The sequence below is a fragment of the Chionomys nivalis genome, chromosome 11 (assembly GCF_950005125.1).
Source record: "Chionomys nivalis chromosome 11, mChiNiv1.1, whole genome shotgun sequence".
NCBI lineage: Eukaryota > Metazoa > Chordata > Mammalia > Rodentia > Cricetidae > Chionomys > Chionomys nivalis.
Window position 1 is genome coordinate 2,007,648 of NC_080096.1, and position 18,405 is coordinate 2,026,052.

The window sequence follows — 18,405 nt, forward strand, 5'->3', positions numbered from 1 at the left end:
CAAGACTGAGCAGAAGGGAGAGGAGCAGAGGGAACACAGAGGAAGCCAGACATTCACAAGCAGCCCCATGGAACCTTGGAATGCCCCGCATTCAGGAAGTGGAGCATAGACCCCTCCAGCCTGCGAATGTCCCTGCCTGCCCCCGGGGCACATGCTCCCCCACCTCCCAAGGGCACAGTCCAAGGGAAAGTCCTCCAAGTGTCCTGTCCTGTCGTCATCGCAAGAGGTCTGGCCCCTCCTATGGGCACCAGCGAATCTTAACTCTGCTTAGAGCATTGTTCTTCCCCGAGCTTCCCGCCTTGGGTAAGCCTCAGTCTGTGAAACCTGCACACTGGCTGAGTTCACAGCTAAACTTAGAGCTCCCATTGTTCCATCGGACCTCAGAGTTTGGTTAATAGCTTCCCCCAATTTTCCCAGGACCGACTGGAAAAAGTCGAGAAGCCAGCCAGGCGCGTCCGGTGTTTGTGTTTGCGCTCGGAGCTCACGGGAATGTCTGATGGGGCAGAGGGGGCCAGGCAAGCGGGACCCACCTGACTTGAGGAAGAGAGGCCTGCGGGGGACCGGCTGCCCATTGTCCCTTCTGCCCACTGCTCCCATGGGCCTACCTTCTCTGCCTGCCCTTGTGGCCTAGAGCCAGGATGAGGAGGCAGAAAAGAGATGACTTATGGTCACCAGTTAAATGGTCTGATAGACTGTCTGTCACTTAGACAGAAAGAACCTGGTAACCGTGGAAAGAAGGCTTCCACGCGACAGACATTACAACTGTTCAGGGACCTTAAATAACCTGTCCCTTCCAGTGCCCAGCCCCGTCATCCCCAAGCCCTTCTGGACCTGAGACTTGACAAGCAGATGTGAAGCTGTTAGGGTGCTGCCCACTCGTGAGCATGATTTGCAAAGATTGAGTGTAGTATTGAGGGTCATGTGTTGGTCCCATCTCAACAGGCCAAAGCCCAAAATCTCTATAGCCTCTGCAGAGCTGTCCAACGACTACTCACCATTGTAGCTGGACATAGTGTCCACTCAACTGCTTTCTATGGGTTTCTGTTACAGCCCTGCCATTGTTTCCCCAGATACCAAATACCTCTGCATGATGAGGCGTCCAAGTAGCAGTAGTACAAAGCCCTCCGTTCCCTGTTGGCAGTGCCCAGCAAACAGAGCCCATGAGGATGCTTTTGGGCACTCCAACAAGGAGCCGAAGGGCTGAGTGACCAGGGCCGTGCAGAAGGATCACAGCCCTGTGGCATGCTGCCTTTGCTCACTCACGGGCAGCTGGGTCCCAGATTCTGGCATCACTGGACAGCTTGTGCAGGGGCCTAGCACTCAGCAGAGGCAGCTGGCCACGAGTGAGGAGCCTGGTGAGGAGGTCACACCTTCTCTTCTTGTTCACCCATGCTCCATTGGTGAAGTCTAGTCTCTGCCAGCATTCCCAGCGCTTGCAGAGCCTGCACCTTTTCCCTCTACATCCGCATCCACACCTGCCCCACCCCTGTCTTCCTTTGTCTACCCTCACCAGCCCTGTTTCTGTGGTCTGCAAGGAGAAACTGGCCTCTGGGATGAATGTTTAGCAGAGGCATATAGACTAGGACACCTATTTCAACTCGTGGTGGGTCCCACAAAATTGTTCCATGAGTTTCTTTAACTCCTCTATTGGATTGGCCCTTGCCTTGCTCTCCCATGGTTTCCATAGGATGGACAGGAGAGGCACAGGCTTGTGATCAGTGCCCCCAACACCAAAGCCTTCAGTCTCAGTGGAGCCCGCATAGCCTGGAGTTCAATCAAACTCTGCCTACCAGGTTGAAAGGACCATAGCTCCAGTTCTAAAAAGGACAAGGACAGAGTAAGCTGTGGCCCTGCCTCCAGTGACCACCTGAGGGTGACTGATATGATTAGACACAGGGACCCCAGGTGTCCACTCTCTGAAGACAGACGTCAGCTAGGCTGAGTCCGTAATCTCTGCCTTCTCCGTGCCTGCAGATGTCAGCCATAGAAACCATGACGGAGAAGCTGGAGAGCTTTGCAGCCATGAAGGCCGACTCAGGCAGCTCCCTGCAGCCCCTGCCTCATCACCCCTTCAACTTCCGGTCCCCACCCCCGACGCTCTCGGATCCCATCCTCAGGAAGGGCAAGGAGAGATACACGTGCAGGTGAGGCTTTGCGTGCCCCTTGGGGTCACAGGGAAGCTCCGTGAGGGTATTGGCCCGCTGTCTGCTCCAGGTTACCTGCTACACACGAGTAACATGGGTAGGGCTTCTAAAACCATCCGCTGTGCTGGACCATCTGAGCCTCACCTGGCTGAGGAGCACGGCCGACAGCATTTGCCAGAGCACTAGGAAGGATGGTGAGCCCCAGGGCTGCAGTTTCTGCCGCTGGCCATGGTGTTGAGAAGACATGCTCCTAAGGCTCTGCTGCCGATCCCAGCCGCTACGGCCCCCAGACTGAAGAAGTGACGCCCGTCCCTCTGCTCTGTGCTTTATTGAGATGTCTGGACTAAGTAGGATTCTGGCATGGCAGTTCCTACCACCAGCCATGAGGCCTCTGAGCTGTGCTCTGCATGAGAAATCTGGAAAAGGGCAGTGTGGACCACCCTAATGTCTCTCCCACCTCTCTTCCCTCTGCCCCAGGTACTGTGGCAAGATCTTCCCCAGATCTGCGAACCTCACAAGACATCTGAGGACACATACTGGGGAGCAGCCATACAGGTAGGAGCCACCCAGTGTTAGTAAGGGGGTGTCCCTGTTTGCTTCCATGCACCCTTCGTTCCCTGCCTCCGAGCAAACACCTACACTCAGATATACCCACAGGGCTGTGGTCACCAGAGGGTCAGAGGGACAGAAACCACAGCGCTCAGTGTGTCTGCCTCAATCTCCCAGCCCACCACCCTCTACCTCCCTGGAATAGTACAAGGATGAGGCAGGGAGTGCCCAAGAAATTTCTAGAAGGCTCCTTCCATGCTCCCAAAAGAAGATGTAAAAGAACCTTTCTCCTCCTGTAGCTAAAGTGTCAACCAGGGCAGACAATCAGAATCGGAGAGAGATGTGACTTGAAGCTGGATTCTCCACAGGTCCCTGGGGGACCCTTAGCCAGCCAGCCCCATCCAATCTTGTCCTTGACATAACCACCATAGCCACCTCCTCCCCAAGTATAATCTCTTAACAAAAATGGGGTGCCCTTGGTTCCCCGCAGCAGCCCTGAGTGGGAAACCATGCATGTGTTGCTGAAGTAGAGAGTGGACCACTCTGTATCTCGGGAATCTGAGAGTCGCTGAGTAACAGAGCCGCCTCCCAGTGGATCTTACTATCCCTGCTTCAAAGCTGAGGAGTGTCCGCTTAGAGACGACCTGAGATTCTCCAAGGGGTGGAAGCGAGGGCAACTTTTGCCTGCTCTTCCAGCCCCAGGTGCCTGTCCTTTGTGCCCTTGAGCCTTTGTTTTGCACTAAGAAGGGCTGAGGATGCCACTGTCCCTTGCCTGGTGCTCCCAGCCAGGGAGTAGGCCTTTTTAAACAGAACTCAGGCAATTGTCACCCTGAGACAAACAGGGAAATGGCCACTTCTCTGCCAGGACCAGTTTGGCAACACGTTCTGGGATGTGTCTAGCCAGCCGAGGCTTTGGGTTTTAGACCGATGGCATTAGACTCCTGCACTGTGCCGTGCGGTGCTTGTCACCAGGGAGTAGCTATGGGGACTCGGTCTGTGTGCCCTTCCCTGCGGCAGGCATCCCACGTGGGCATGCATGTGTTGTGATCCCCAAGCCCCAATCAGGTTTACAGAGCATCCCTGGAGACCACGGGCCCACATCTGTGCTAGCGGAGTGAACGACAGCTCTTTCTAGTTCTGTGTCCCGTGCCTCCCAGCACTCCCTGACACGTAACCCCCCCCCCCCCGTCTGCTCTCTGAAAATAGTGACTTACAACTTAACAAAGGCGAGCAACAGAAAGATTTATTTGGTCTGGTCCTCGCCCAGAAAACGAGCCCCGTGTTTTTTCTGTAATGAGAGCCGACTCCTGGACAGTGTGTCGTGCTAAGAGCCCCTAGAGGGTAGGGGCCGTGTTTATAGAAGAATTTAATTATCATTGATTTCTTTTGCTCTCTCCAATCTGAGCGTTTCGACTTTGGTAACAATAATTGCTTTGCAAGTTTGTGTTGCAAATCCTGACTTTATCTGGCTCGAGGCAGGCCTTCGCCGAGGGGTTTAAAGCGTGCAGCTTGCCTCTTCATACGTCTGGGGACCTTGGTCTTGCTCTGATAACTGGAGAGAGTTTTAACTTGTGACTGGAGAGAGCATAGCCCATCCTAGAAGTCCACTGCACAAGGCAAAGGCCTGGCAAGGGCGCTTGACCCATGGGTGACGCTCACCTCACTGTCAGCTCATGTGTGCGTGGTCACTGTGTGTTCACATGTGGGTGTAGTCACCCTTTAGAGTCTGGGATCTCCCGGAGAAGATGAAAAAGGTTGCCTTGGGCGATGAGGAAGTCCTCAGAAATACACCCATTTCACACATGTCTCTGTGTCCTGCCACGGGGTGGCCTCTGCTTTCCCCAGGGACAGCTTTCCCATACACTCCGGCCAGGAAGCAGTCCTTAGCTTCTCCTGGCTTTGAAATCTTTGCCTGAAGTTGGAGAACACATACTTAATGACACTCTCACGTCCTAAAACTCCAGGATGTAGACTTTACGGAACTTGGGTTGCAGAGGTGGAAAGATCTGATCTACTGGGGCAGGAGAGAGATGCTCTTGCGAGCATGAGAACATCTCCCACATAGAAGCTGAGCATGGCAGTGTGTCCCTTAGCCTCACTGCTACCTGGGCAGAGACAGGACGATCCCTGGAATTTTCTGGCCAGCCAGTCTAGTGAAGTCCAGGTTCAATGAGAGACCCTCAAGAAATACGGTAAAAAAAAAAAAAAGACTAGAAGACACCCGGTGTCAACCTATGGCCTCCACACATGTGTGCACTCATATGCATATATGCATGCATGCACACACATACACATGAACATGTATACACATATGCACCCACACACGGATAACTTTTTAATTAAAATCTTTAAAATGGAAACGCTGAGGAGAAAAGGGCCGTACCCCAGTACACCTCCTTCCAACTCCAATGTAGAGGCTCTCTGGCTGCCGGGCATAGCCTGCAGTGTACATGGGCCTTCCTGGACCAACCTGGACCTCCTGATCAGGCCTGTGACTCCCGCTTCGGGGTGCACACCTCCCAGTGTGCAGCTGTGCTGTCTTCATTTCCTTCCCAGTTCCTGTTCCGTGTCCTGTGTTAGGAAAGCCGGCAGTGTCCGGTGGGGCTGCAGGTGGCTCCTGCAAGCCCTCTTCCTTATTTATTTTTATTCTTAGAACATTTTTAATCTCATCTTTCCTTTTCTGGCCTCACTTTCAAAGTGATGAAGCCGTGATGGCTGGTGGTAGCCCTCCTGTGTCTCAAGGAAGACGCTGGTACCTGGAGGCCGAGAGGCTTGGCTTCACCCTCTCCTGACTTATGCATCCCTGCTTCCCTAGAACTGCCACAGGGCCACAGGCATGGTCACAGTAAGGTCCTCCCAGAGCTCTGTGCTGGGCCGCCTGTGCCCTCTCATTTCTGTGAGCACAATGGTGTGTTGCTTTATGCAGCACGGCTGTAAATTTCCTGAGTCGTCTGTCAGCTTATTCACAGTGCAGAGCCCAGCTGCTGGGTGAACTCTGCTCCCTCACGGCCCTGGGCTCTCTGCTCCCCTAAATTTCAAGTGGACGTCTCAGCCTGGGCCATTTATTTAGATTAGAACAAGGAGAGGCTACATCCAGAGCACTGCAAGCAGACAGAACACACAGCCCATCCCGGCCCCAGAGCCTCTACCCTCGAGCCTCCCTCCCCTGACATCCCCTCTCTGTCTCACTACACCCCCAGCTTTCCCATGCTTAGGAGTCTATGCCAGAGCAGGGGGCAGGGGTGCGTGAGAGGACCTGTCAAAGTGTCTCTACATTTCCTGAGGAACCAAAAAAATGAACTTTGTGATATGCTTCAGACAGACAAGCAGACAGGGGCTGCCTGGCTGACCTACCGCATCTGCAGAGAACTCTCTTCCTGGTGGAGCGAATTCCCAGTCCCATGGACAGCTTGGCTTTGGCTTTACTCTGCAGATGCAAATCAAGTTTCCTTTCCTGAGAGATCACCCCCAAAGAGCAGGAAGACCTGGGCCTGGCTCCATCAAGGTGTCTATGTGTTTTAGGGTGTGTGGGGAGGGGGGGCGCAGGTGAGAGGTAAAATTCCTTCTGAACTGTTGCCTCTGTAGGAGGCTGCAGAGCCTGGAGAACTGATGTCTGTAATTGCTAGGCTAAGAAAACCAGCAGAGATACCTCCAGGACATACTTTGCAGGCGGTCTCAAGAGTCAGGCTGCTTCCCAGGCTGTGGGAAGAAATGCTGCACCCAAGGACACCCACGTGCCCTAGAGGCTGCTCAGGGCAACCAAAGATAGGAGAGGTCCTAACCTGGGCTTCAGAGGAAGCTGCTGGCTCTTGAAGAGCCTGGCGAGGCAGCTAAAAGTATAAAAGGACCCGGGGAGCCTGGGCTCGGGGCGGCTGGAGGCTGCAGGTGTTGAATCAGTGAGCTGTGAAGAGCAGGACAAGGAACTCAAGGTTGGGGGTGTCAGTTGTGGCCGGGAAGAGCCTGGGCAAGAGGAGGGGCCCCTCTCAGAGCAGCCTCCCCTTCTCTAGAGCCTTCACTTCCTAGGTTTTATCTGGCAGCCAGGGACCAGGGGACTTGCAGGCCCTGAGAGTCCAAGGGCAAAGTTAGTAACTGCAACTCTTAAGGGTTCTGAACTCAGCAGGGACAGAAACACAGGCAGACACACCCTGTCATAGCACACGGTCAGACCCGTCAGACACCCTGGGCAAGGGCCCACACAACCCACCCAGACCTCCAATCTTCATCTCTGGGCCTGGCTCCTCCTCTCGTGGACAGCACAAGGCTATAAAAGCAGCTTCTGGTACAGCCCCTCCTGGCTGTGTCCCTGGTGTCCTCAGGCATGTCCTCAACCACATGACAAAGGCTCGTGACCAGAGTGTTACTCCAGAGCAGGCCACCAGACCCAAATCGCAGTGATGGTGGGGCCCATAGGAATGCAAGGCTGCTGTATTTAGAACTGTCACACATCCCTGTGGGTGAAGAAAAGCCCCCCATCTTTGTCCTCACTGAGGCTGACATCATAGGTTCTGGCTCCACAAAAGAGGGCGGCCTGTCTCATGGTGCCGGCCCTGGAGATATTGGGTATTGCACTGTCACCTAACAGGACTCATTTCCAAAATATGAGCATATACAGTCACAGAAACATAGTTTTCAAGTGCTGTGTGCCTCTAAGATCCAGATAAGTACCCAAAAGTCATTGTGATGGCCAGTTTCACAGGTATTTCCACATATACCTGAGACACACATGCACTTGCACATGTGTACGTGCACACACACATTGCATGCATGCACATATATGCAATAAAAAGCGTGGCATCGGGATTGCTGCTGTAGGGTCTACCCGTGTGGACAGGCCCTCGGGAAGAAGCTGTCAGCCACCCCACAGCTCAGACTTCCCACAATGCAGACATTGCTCCTTTCCGAGGCCGCTCACGTGTTCTGCAGAACTTGGAAGGCTTCTTCTTACATCACTTGCCACTCTTTGTTCTGGGCTTGGCTTCTTTGTTGTGGGCATTGCTTGAGCTTATTATAAAACTGGGGGAGAACAGGCCTCTGTTCTCGGCTGTTAGGGCCACGGAGGCCACACCTGGAGGCACACGTACAGCGGACATCCCTCACTGCCGATGGCCGCTAACTGCATCACGATTTTTGATAAAATGTGTGCTAGCTGCTAGCATTGTTTTTCCAGTATGAGTGCTCAGTAAACCTAGTGGGGGCATGACAATAATCTGAGCCCGCAGGAGCCCGTGGTGCCTTGAAGGGCTCAGTGTGGCTACCAGCTGGCCTCAGCATCAAAGGCACAAGGCCAAAAGTTCCCATCTAGCCTTCAGGGCTACTGAGAGCATTAGAGAGTCACACTGAGTCCCTAAGTGATATGGGGCTTGTCTAAGGTCTTCAGTCAGAGGAGCCAGGGCCAGGCCTTCCTGTGATTTCCCATCTCAGGGTAACCTGCCAGCCTGTTTTGCCTCTTTCCATGTTTCAAGGCTGCCCTCTTGAGGCTGACTGGAGAATGTCATCTCACACTGTGTCCCTTGGCTTCTTACTCCTTCCACTAGCTGCGGCAATTTAAACAGAGCATAGATGTCTCTAGAGCAGTGACCCTAGGATCCATCTGAACTCTCCAGCTGGGTAGCCAGGTGACCTCAGGGGCACCACAATGGCTACAACTGCTGCGGAGACAGAGGTATGGCCCTGTCCCGCCACACGTGATCTCTCCTCTGAGGCAAGGTGCACCTGTTTTCCAGGTGCAAGTACTGTGACCGGTCGTTCAGCATCTCCTCCAACCTCCAGCGGCATGTGAGGAACATCCACAACAAAGAGAAGCCGTTCAAATGCCACCTGTGCAACCGCTGCTTTGGGCAGCAGACCAACCTGGACCGGCATCTGAAGAAACACGAACATGAAGGTGCACCAGGTTGGTGGAGGATGGGCAAAGCAAGAGCACAGGCAGGGAAGGGGCTGTGGGCAACTCCACCCCTCAGACTCTCTAAGAGACACTGGCACGGGAGGCTGGAGGTACCCAGAATGCCCCTGACACTCATCCCTTCCACAGTGAGCCAGCACTCTGGGGTTCTCACCAACCACCTGGGCACCAGCGCCTCCTCCCCCACCTCTGAGTCGGACAACCATGCACTTTTAGATGAGAAGGAAGATTCCTACTTCTCCGAGATCCGAAACTTCATTGCCAACAGTGAGATGAACCAGGCCTCTACTCGGATGGACAAACGGTAAGAAAAGCAAGCCAGCAGGGTCTAGACTCACCTGCTCCGATGGTCTTGCTTAGGATGCATGCATGCCTAGCCCCTGGAAGGTGCTAGGCCCCGCGTGGAGGAGGCCTCAGGTTCTATTGCTAGAAACAAGAAGAGCCCCCGAGTCCCTGTGTGTGTTCCTGCCACAGCATCTCACTGAGAGAAGACGAGGGGAGAGAACACCCTGTGAGATCATGGACGTTTACTCTCAGTGAGAGGCCAGCACACAGGCCAAGTGGCAACCCCATCGTGTGTTTCATCCAGGCACTTGTTGCCAGACAGAAATGCTTCCCCCTGAAACACGCATATGGAGAGAGAGGCAGAGAGACAGAAAGAGAGAGAGAGAGAGAGAGAGAGAGAGAGCTCAACTTGCGGTGAGGCTGTGTGATAACCCCATAAAGTAAAAAGATTGTCATTCAATGATACATTCAACAGGCCTAAGCCACCAAACACAGCTCAACAAGCCCACACCCCGCACCCTGCTCCATGACACTCAGAAAGCACACTGTAGGCTGCTACACAGACCACCTAGCATGGAGCCTAGTCTGTAATAAAGACACGAACAACTCATGTGTCTGACCAAAAACCTACCCATGCCTAAAAACACTGATGGCACAGTGTGCCGTGGAGTTGTGGCTGCTTCCCTCTATCCTCAGGCTGCCTGGGAGCCATGCCCAGCATCTCCTGGGCATACTGTACCTGTGCACAGCATAGCATGGGGAAGGTCAAACTTCAAAGTGTGGGTCCTTCATGTCATCTTCACACTACTGTAAAATTAGAAACCTTTGTAAGTCAGAGATGATTTGTATACACACACATACACACAGAGACATATTTACCACATGTGGATGTACACACATACACGGTCGTGTGCAAATAGGAGCACATGGTGTGTCTGGTTCTGTGTGTGTGTGTGTGTGTGTGTGTGTGTGTGTGTGTGTGTGTGTGCATCCACATATGGTAAATATGTCTGCATGTGTATGGATATGGATATATGCACTCAGGTATAAACTTTCACATAAACACACAGAAATTCAGGATTCAGCCAGGCTCTGGAGGTGTTCTTTGAAACCTCAACATTCAGGCTGCAGTGTGTCCTTTACTAGGGAACTCTCCCTTCTGCATAAACACCTCTGTACCCTAGGAAAACAAACCGATCAGAGAAGTCACTGAGAAACAGAAGTTCTGTACACCCCAAAAAAACCTCGGCATGGGATCTCCAGTTCTGAAGAGGAGAACCAGAGTCCCGTGGAAGTGGGGACCAGAGGCCTGTGGAAATGGGGTACCAGAGGCCCATGGAAGTGGGGTGCCAGAGGCTCATGGAAGTGGGGTACCAAAGGCTCATGGAAGTGGGGTACCTTGTTGTAGCAACATATTCTTGACTGGTCCCCAACAAAAGTGACTAGAAGTCAGGGACATTTGGCACCTTGAAGCCTGTCAAGACTCTTCTGCCTGTTCTGGAGGGCAGGTCAGAGGCAGTGTTTCTTGTGTGGGAAGACATTGGTGACCTGGGTGGAGTCTGCAGAGCAGCTCAGTCACCTATACAACCTAGGCCTGGACACCACTTTGCAAGTTGACCCCGCTAAGATGCCGTCTTCATCGAAAATAACTGAATGCCTCTCTTCCCCAAGACCACGAGAACTGCCTCCGTCAGCCCCCACCCCAGAACTGTGTGGGAATGGAGAGAGGAAGAGCTGAGGGTTCTCGATATGGAACCCAAGACTTGTTTGTCTTTTGCTGTGTCCCTGCCCACATGGCTGCATTCCCTGGGGCACAGAGTATGGTCATTGACGTGAGCATGAACCAGACTGGTAATGCTCTTTGAAGGAGATGGATCTGCTCACCTTCGCTTATGAGGAACCGGAGCTCCAAAGTCTTGCCCCGGACCTGGATAGAGGGCTCACCAAGAGCACTGGAGTTTACTTCCTAGCACCAACGCCAGCACCCACACCAAGCAGCTCACAATCACCTGTAACTCCAGTTCCTCTTTTGTTATCCTCGGCCACCCACACGTACGTGAACACATCTACACACAGACATGCAGAAAGATGGAATCTTTCTAAAAAATTCTTGCCCAAAGGATTAAGGAGATGGCTCAGGTGGTATGTCAGCAGGAGGGTCTTGAGTTCAAGCCTCAAAATCCATGTTTAGAAAAAAAGAAAGAGTTGGGCAGTGGTGGCACACTCCTTTAATTCCAGCACTTGGTAGGTAGAGGCAGGCAGATCTCTGAGTTTAAGGCCAGCCTGCCACCCAGTCTATCCAAATAGGTGAGCCCAGGCCAGTAAGAGACTCTCATGGTAGATAGTGGTTGACCTATGGCCTCCATGTACACACATGTGATTGTACTCATGCATACAATGTGTGTGTGTGTGTGTGAGTGAGTGTGTGTGTGTATGTGTGTGTGTGTGTGTGTGTGAGTGATCTGCCTAGGCTGTAGAGACCCTGGGGGGCTGTGAGTTAGAGCCTAGACTGTAAGCCAGAACCAACATTCCCTGACAGTTATGTTCTGTTAGCAGCAGCAGCCTGAACCTCACCCTCACTCCCCAGGTTCTGTGACCTTAGATCCTCATGCCTGGCTTGGAGTTGCACGCACGGTTGGGTATCACAGAATCCTGGGCAGGATGGCATCTAGAAACTTCTACACCAGTGCCCTAAGGGTGCCCTTTGTGTAGCACCCAACCCCGGCACCAGTACAGGACCCTCCTCTCCAGGCGGAGTCTTAGCTTCCTTCCTAATACCCCACATTTCCAGTGGCCCCCAAATGACCTGGTATCCACCCCTTGGGGACCCTGCCCTGTCCCTTTTTTCTCCCTCAGGGTTCCTCCATCTCTTCTGGATTTTCCTAACCCCTCCATCACTCTCTCTCCTCGGAGAGGAAGTGGGCAACCGCCTTTAGATCTATTACTCCTTCTTTTAGTGACCACAGATGCCAGCTCTTTCTGAAGGACGGGGAAGGTCAAGGGAAGCCACATTTAGCGGTCTGCGGTGAGGAGAAAGGCCCCTAAACACAGCCAACTTCCCCACCTGTCATTTCAGGCCTGAGATTCAAGACCTGGACAGCAACCCCCCGTGTCCAGGCTCAGCCAGTGCAAAGCCGGAGGACGTAGAGGAGGAGGAAGAGGAGGAGCTGGAGGAAGAGGATGATGACAGCTTAGCCGGGAAGTCACAGGAGGACACAGTGTCCCCCACACCTGAGCCCCAAGGAGCCTATGAGGACGAGGAGGATGAGGAACCGCCCAACTCCCTAACCATGGGCTTCGACCATACCCGAAGGTGGGAGAGGTCAAGTGCCAGGGAACAGGCTGGGTGGGAGGACCTGGATACAAGGCCACCATTCAGGAGACACCTCCTCCATCCTGGTCTTACCTCTGTCTAGCAGGTGCTGCTACCACAAGGCTTTGGAACTAGGGCTAAGGTGATGCTAGCCAGAGTCCAGGGCACTGGGTCTCCGCTCCCTCTTGGGCTTCCAGAAGCTTGGCGTGGGAGAAAGGAAGGGGAGAGTATGCTCTGCTGGCCCTGAGTCAGGAGTCCTCAGCTCTGCTGTGCAATTGTCCATTATCCCATCCACCTGGGGCAGCAGGGTCCAGCCTCTGCTAGGCTGTGGCCCAGCACCCATGGTTTTAGAAATTGTGCAGTCCCCATGTCCTAACTGTCCAGTTACTTCAGCAATGGGTGATGCTGCCAGCATTTGAGATGCCCTGGGATGGCCCTCTGGAGCCAGCATTTCTTCCCCAGTCTCTTGGTCCTGGGGGTGGGTAGGGCAGCCAGGACCCCTCCATAGCTGCCCAGAGCCTCGAAACAGTAAAGCTTCCTTCCTACCTTTATCCTGAAGACCAGATTGCCTGCTGCCTGTGATGTGTGTGCACGCACTCACCCTTCCTGCTCTCTGTCATCTGCTCTCCCACATCTGTGTGGCTTCCTATCTGGGTGTCTGTGTGTCGACGTGTCTGTCTCCTTGTGCATGTGGCTCGCGGAAACCTGTGCCATGCATGCAGGCATGGGGACCAGCCATGAGGCACTAGAGAGAGGCCACCAGTGGCCAAAGAGCTGACCCCAGGCCCCTCTCCCCGGTCCTTGGTGCAGGTGTGTTGAGGAGCGAGGAGGCGGTGTGTTAGCTTTGGAGCCGACGCCGACCTTTGGGAAGGGGCTGGATCTCCGCAGAGCAGCTGAGGAAGCATTTGAAGTTAAGGATGTGCTTAATTCCACCTTAGATTCTGAGGCTTTAAAACAAACCCTGTACAGGCAGGCTAAGAACCAGGTAGGTACCCAGCAGAGCCCTCGTCCATCCTCCTACCTCCTCTTGGCTTAGTAAGCGGCCACCACGCCTCCTTAACAAAGGATGCCTGAGATCTTCTGGCTCTGGCTATCCCAGGCCTGGAGGACATTCAGATCCAGAGCCCCATGCCCACTGCATTGTCTAAAGAGAGCACAATAGCTGTAAGCCCCCAGACCCTGGTAGAACAGGTGGGCTGGGGGGGTCAAAGACAGATAACCGTGAGCTAGGTATTGGGTCATGAGTGAGGGCCGCTTTCCCAATCTCCCCATCCCATCTCCAGTGGGAACAGCTGCCTGGCTTTCCTCCCCTCTGAACCAGGATGAGTGGCTATCACCCATCAGGTGATCATTGCTTCCAAGATGGAGTTAAAACAGAGTACCTGAGGGTACAGGCTTATCCAGGGCACTTTCTGTGTTCACATCTCAGGGACAGTGGTCATGGGACCCTGTACTCCATTATTTGGACATCAAAAGGGGCTTGGCTCTCATTCTACTCTCTGCAGCCTCCCCAGCACCACCTCAAGATTTTCACCCCAATTCGTCTGTGTGTCTGTCTTCGTCTCTTAACTAATTCTGTCTAGCATTTGCTCAAGGATAGAGAGGACCCATGTTGGGCTTCCCTAGTACACACCTGTAACTCATAATCTACACCCCACACAGCCCTCAGCCCTGGCACCTCCTGCCCCGTCCCATGACGTGAGGCAGAAGGATGCCCCCATGATTGTCTGAGGCCAGCAAACACAGCCCATTACCTTATAATTGCATCAGCTCAAAGACACTACCGTACTCCAAAAAGGAGTCCACCACAATCATTCAGAGTCCCCCAGGGCTCTTGTCAGCTAAGCAAAGACAGTCTCACTGGCACGGAATGAAAAATAACTCCTGCCGAGCCCCAGGATGCTCCCAGAGCAGACACTGATCTTAGGGTTTTGCCAGTCACTAGGCAGAGAAACGGGCTTGGAGGGAGGTGGAGATGCAATCTTAGGGGAGCGCCCCAAGAGTTCAAAGAATCCTAGGGGACCCGGAGGCCCCTAGAGGGGCTCCTGTGTCCGGGTGTCACCCTGGGCAGGAGAGGTGCCCCTACTTTCATATACTCCTGTCTCTCCCTCCCAAACTGGAGAGTGGGCCTCTCTAGTGCCTTTGTTTTCCTTTTTCCTTCTAGACTGGGTGGGAGCAGGGGTGGAGGTGGGGGGTCAAACAGGCAAGGCTCAGGTCTACCTGTCTGGAATGCCCCTCACCTGTCCTCTGTGTGCTATCCTTTCCCCACCAGGCGTATGCAATGATGCTGTCCCTCTCTGAGGACACTCCTCTCCACGTCCCCTCCCAGAGCTCACTGGATGCTTGGTTAAACATCACGGGAGCCTCGTCAGAGTCTGGAGCCTTTAACCCCATAAACCACCTCTGAGGTCCTGGAGGCCCCAGGGCCAGAATCCAAAGCCAGGGTCCCAGCTGTGGGAGATGGAGAAGGGGCCGGGGGAAGCGCCTTGACACCTTCAATTTGCCTCACCTCCGCTTTCAGCCCCACCCACCGTGGCTCAAGTCCAGCTTCTCCAATGAAACTCAGAACCTGAAGGTCCCTCGAGAATCTGTTGACCTTCATCACCTCTCAGAACTGGCCTCAAGGACATGGTCTGCAGTGGTGCAGTGCTTGGTGGCCGCCCAGGAGCTGCTCACGGGAAGCTGTCTATCGGATAACTAGTGGGCAGGGGTGGAATCTCTATCCCAATAGGAGCCAGTTGGCCGCATCTGGGCAGCCGCATGGTATGAAGGAGGGGAATGGAAACAAGTGGGTATGTGCTACGGAGAGAGACCTCGCAAATGATTTTTATAATGAAAATTACATGAATAACCCTTTTGGTAATCTTATTGACTATAGAGTCTATTTAAGCATGTGGGTTTTAAAAAATAGACAGTATTTTTTAAAAAATCAAAAATGACTTGCAAAATGTTTTTTAAAAGTAATTTTGCATTGCTTTGAAATTTCAGCTTATTGGCAAACCCACACCTGCCAGGACATCGACCACTGCTTGGGTATGCCCTTTATAATGTAGATAATGGAGAATTTTCTATCCCCGACCCTGTTTGTATAAGCCAAGGTGATTCTGGGTGCCCCCGACGCAGGATAAAGGGCATGGAGCCATCTGAATAGCATGCTGACTACACAGGAATTCTTGGTCATGGTGCCTGCCTGCAGGCTTGTGGAGGCCAAGTCAGGGAGGTTGTCTTGCCCCATGCGGCCTGCAGAGGAATCCACTGGTCCCCACCCAAGACCCCCCAATTGTATGGGGAGGTCGGGAGCTGGTGGCTGAGGTCTTGCATGCTGGACACCTAATGGTTTCTCCCCTCCAGCAGCCCCAGCGCTGGCCCTGACTGCCACTCTTCTGAAGCCCGGGCTCTGGGCCGTATCTAGGCCTTCAGCCTTCTACTCTTCCCAACCCTGGCGGTCTGATGTCCTCCCCATGGCCACTGAGCGTGGGGAACCTACCCGCCTGCTCCACCACGCCAGGATGCCTAGCACTACCTGTGCCTAAGACTACAGATCAACCGCATAGCCGCCACTTCTGCTCTTTGTGTGGGTTCCTGGTGAGAGGTGGTCAGGAACAAGAGGAGGATCCAGGGGACCTGCCACGCACAGAGCAGAGACAGCACAGCCCCTGGGACCAGATGCCTCACTCCCTTGGGACGGTCATGATTGTCTAATTCTCTGCTTGAATGGGCTTTAAGTTATTCCCATAGGGGCCAACTTCAAATAATTTCTTTCTCCGATGGAATTTACCTTAATCTGTATATAACTTGTAATTTTTTTCTAATTCATTTCTTTCCTTATTTTATTTCTTCCTTAACAGTATTTTTGGCATTGGACAACTTATTCTGAAGAAATCATGTCAATCTAAGTATGTAGTGAAGGACCAAAACCGTGTGATAAGGTTGCGTGCTGTGTGATCGGTAACCAGGGAGTGGGGCAGTTGTTAATGTGCCAAATACCCTGTGTCCCTCCCTTGAGGAGTCCTGCGGTCACCGCTGCCCGTTTACCAGACAATCATATGATTTTGTTAAATTTGAGTTTTTAAAACAAGTGTTCTATTTATTTTATTATTTTGAAGAAAGAACAAAAAAAAATGAGTATCCCAACAAGAAAAGAAGGGGGAAACCCTTCCTGGATTGCCCTTTAAAAAAAGAGAGAGAGAGAGAGATAGTGTCAGTGTCAACAGCTGTGTGCAAGCGTGTCACACACTGGCATGTCAGTGTCAACAGCCGTGTGCAAGCGTGTACAAGCATGTCACACACGGGCATGTCAGTGTCAACAGCCGTGTGCAAGCGTGTACAAGCATGTCACACACTGGCATGTCAGTGTCAAAAGCCGTGTGCAAGCGTGTCACACACAGGCATGCCAGTGTCAACAGCCGTGTGCAAGCATGTACAAGCATGTCACACACTGGCATGTCAGTGTCAAAAGCCGTGTGCAAGCGTGTCACACACAGGCATGCCAGTGTCAACAGCCGTGTGCAAGCGTGTCACACAAGCATGTCACACACGGGCCATGCCAGTGGTTCTCTCTGAGAGCAGCATGAAAATCAAGCAGGTGTGTTCCGTGAATGTGGTGGCTGTTCTGAGGCCAAGACAATCATCTCTGCTGATGCTGAGTGGTCCAGGCTGTGCTGGAGACTCGAGGGGGACATCCCTGGAGACACCACGACCCTGCAGGTTCCAGCAAATCCCAGTGACGTAAGACAGAACAGTCCAGCATGCGTGCCCAGAAGCACATTCACATGTGCAGAGCAGGGCAGCGGGGACCCTCTTCTGAGGAACGTGCCATGGTCAGGCTGTAGGGATTTGTGGGCCCAGCTGCTCACACTTCTCACAGGTTCACGACATCCTCTCAGTGAAGGTCTAGGCCTCAGCTTAGGAGTTCCGGTTTCCTCCACGTGGAAGCTAGACGGGACCCCTGTATAAGCTCAACCTCAGACATATGTGTCCCACTTTTGTAAACCCCAAATTATATGCTTTCTTCTGAGAAAGAGTAAGACGTGTGCTTTTTCTTTTTTCGGCGATGTGACTTCCTATCTCCAAAGCGGGCGTCTGTCTGGATCGAGACGTCTGTGACCCTTTTTTCCAGCAGCAGAGCAGTTAAAGGCTCACTTTTTCGTGCTTTTTGGCGCTCCCGACCCCTGTCCTCCTCTTGTAACCGCTCTTTCCTTCTCAAGAGTCCCAGTTGTGCTGCCGTGTGCTTTGCCCACCCGTCCCCGCCCCCAAGAGCATCCATCGCAAAGCCCAGATTCTCCTGAGCAGTCAACCCTTGGGCCCAGCACTTGCCCCCCTGACAAAGACAGCACTGACCCCAGATTTATCTGCCTCCACACTGCATGGCCCCCAGACAGTGAGCTCTGCCTACCTGACATCTCTGCACTCTTGTGGTGCCCAGCTGACTTGAGCCACACGTCAGGCACAGAAGATTCTCTCAGGGTCATGGAGGTAGACCAGGTGTGAGTTCCAGGATCCTGACTGCCGGGGATCCAAACCATGCCTGTTGCCGTGCACATGCAATGGCCGGACAAGTGTCCAGCCAGGATTGTTTCCCTGATGTTGTCCTTCCAATTCTTGGTACTTGCTTGCCAAAATAGATATTCAAGAGGAGGCCTCCTAGTCTGTATTCCCTCCAGCCCCAGACAAGGCCCCATTCTTCCCCTGTGACAGCCGCCTTTCCTAGGAAGAGCAGGCAGGAAAGATGGGGCTTCACCATCCTGCAGGCGAGGTGGATCCTACATGCAGGAGACAACCCAGGACATCCCTGTGCCAAACCAGCAGTGGGTAAGCGCGACATGGCTGAGCCTGCCCAGCCTGAGAGGAGCCCCACTTTCTAAGACCAGGAGAGCAGGTGATGCCCAGACCCTGACTGACCTAACCCCTCTGCCTCTCAGAGCTCAGACCCACAGGGCCGTTGGCTTCCTCCGCCTCCTCTGCTTCCCCAGTGAGTGTGTATGAAGCCCTTGCTCAAATACATATCACGTGTTTTAGACTCGAAGCGCAAAGCACTGGATCGTGGTCCTTATCCCCTCCCCCCCCCTTCTCCCTGCCCAAGTGACTGAAACCTACTGAACTTTCACTGTGCTGTTCCAGGTAGGGAAGAGGAGGCCCCCTGTGCTGCTGCTGGGACAGGAGGGCGGGGAGCCTGTGATGGACAGTACCCCCTCTTGCCAGTGGACACTGGG

At 53.3% G+C, this 18,405-nt stretch overlaps 1 protein-coding gene across 2 annotated transcripts in view; it reads left to right on the forward strand.

The window, feature by feature from the left end:
• Prdm16 (PR/SET domain 16) overlaps window positions 1–16,495 on the forward strand; it is a 314,479-nt gene extending 297,984 nt beyond the window's left edge. The window contains exons 11-17 of one of the 2 annotated variants that reach the window (XM_057784432.1): window positions 1,975–2,144; window positions 2,622–2,699; window positions 8,417–8,586; window positions 8,725–8,899; window positions 11,957–12,193; window positions 13,004–13,178; window positions 14,466–16,495. In XM_057784432.1, coding sequence (XP_057640415.1) covers window positions 1,975–2,144; window positions 2,622–2,699; window positions 8,417–8,586; window positions 8,725–8,899; window positions 11,957–12,193; window positions 13,004–13,178; window positions 14,466–14,600 — 1,140 coding nt within the window. In that variant the 3' untranslated portion in view covers window positions 14,601–16,495. The remainder of the gene's footprint in view (window positions 1–1,974; window positions 2,145–2,621; window positions 2,700–8,416; window positions 8,587–8,724; window positions 8,900–11,956; window positions 12,194–13,003; window positions 13,179–14,465) is intronic. The other variant, XM_057784430.1, reaches the window with a different exon arrangement.
• Window positions 16,496–18,405: the final 1,910 nt, after the last annotated feature.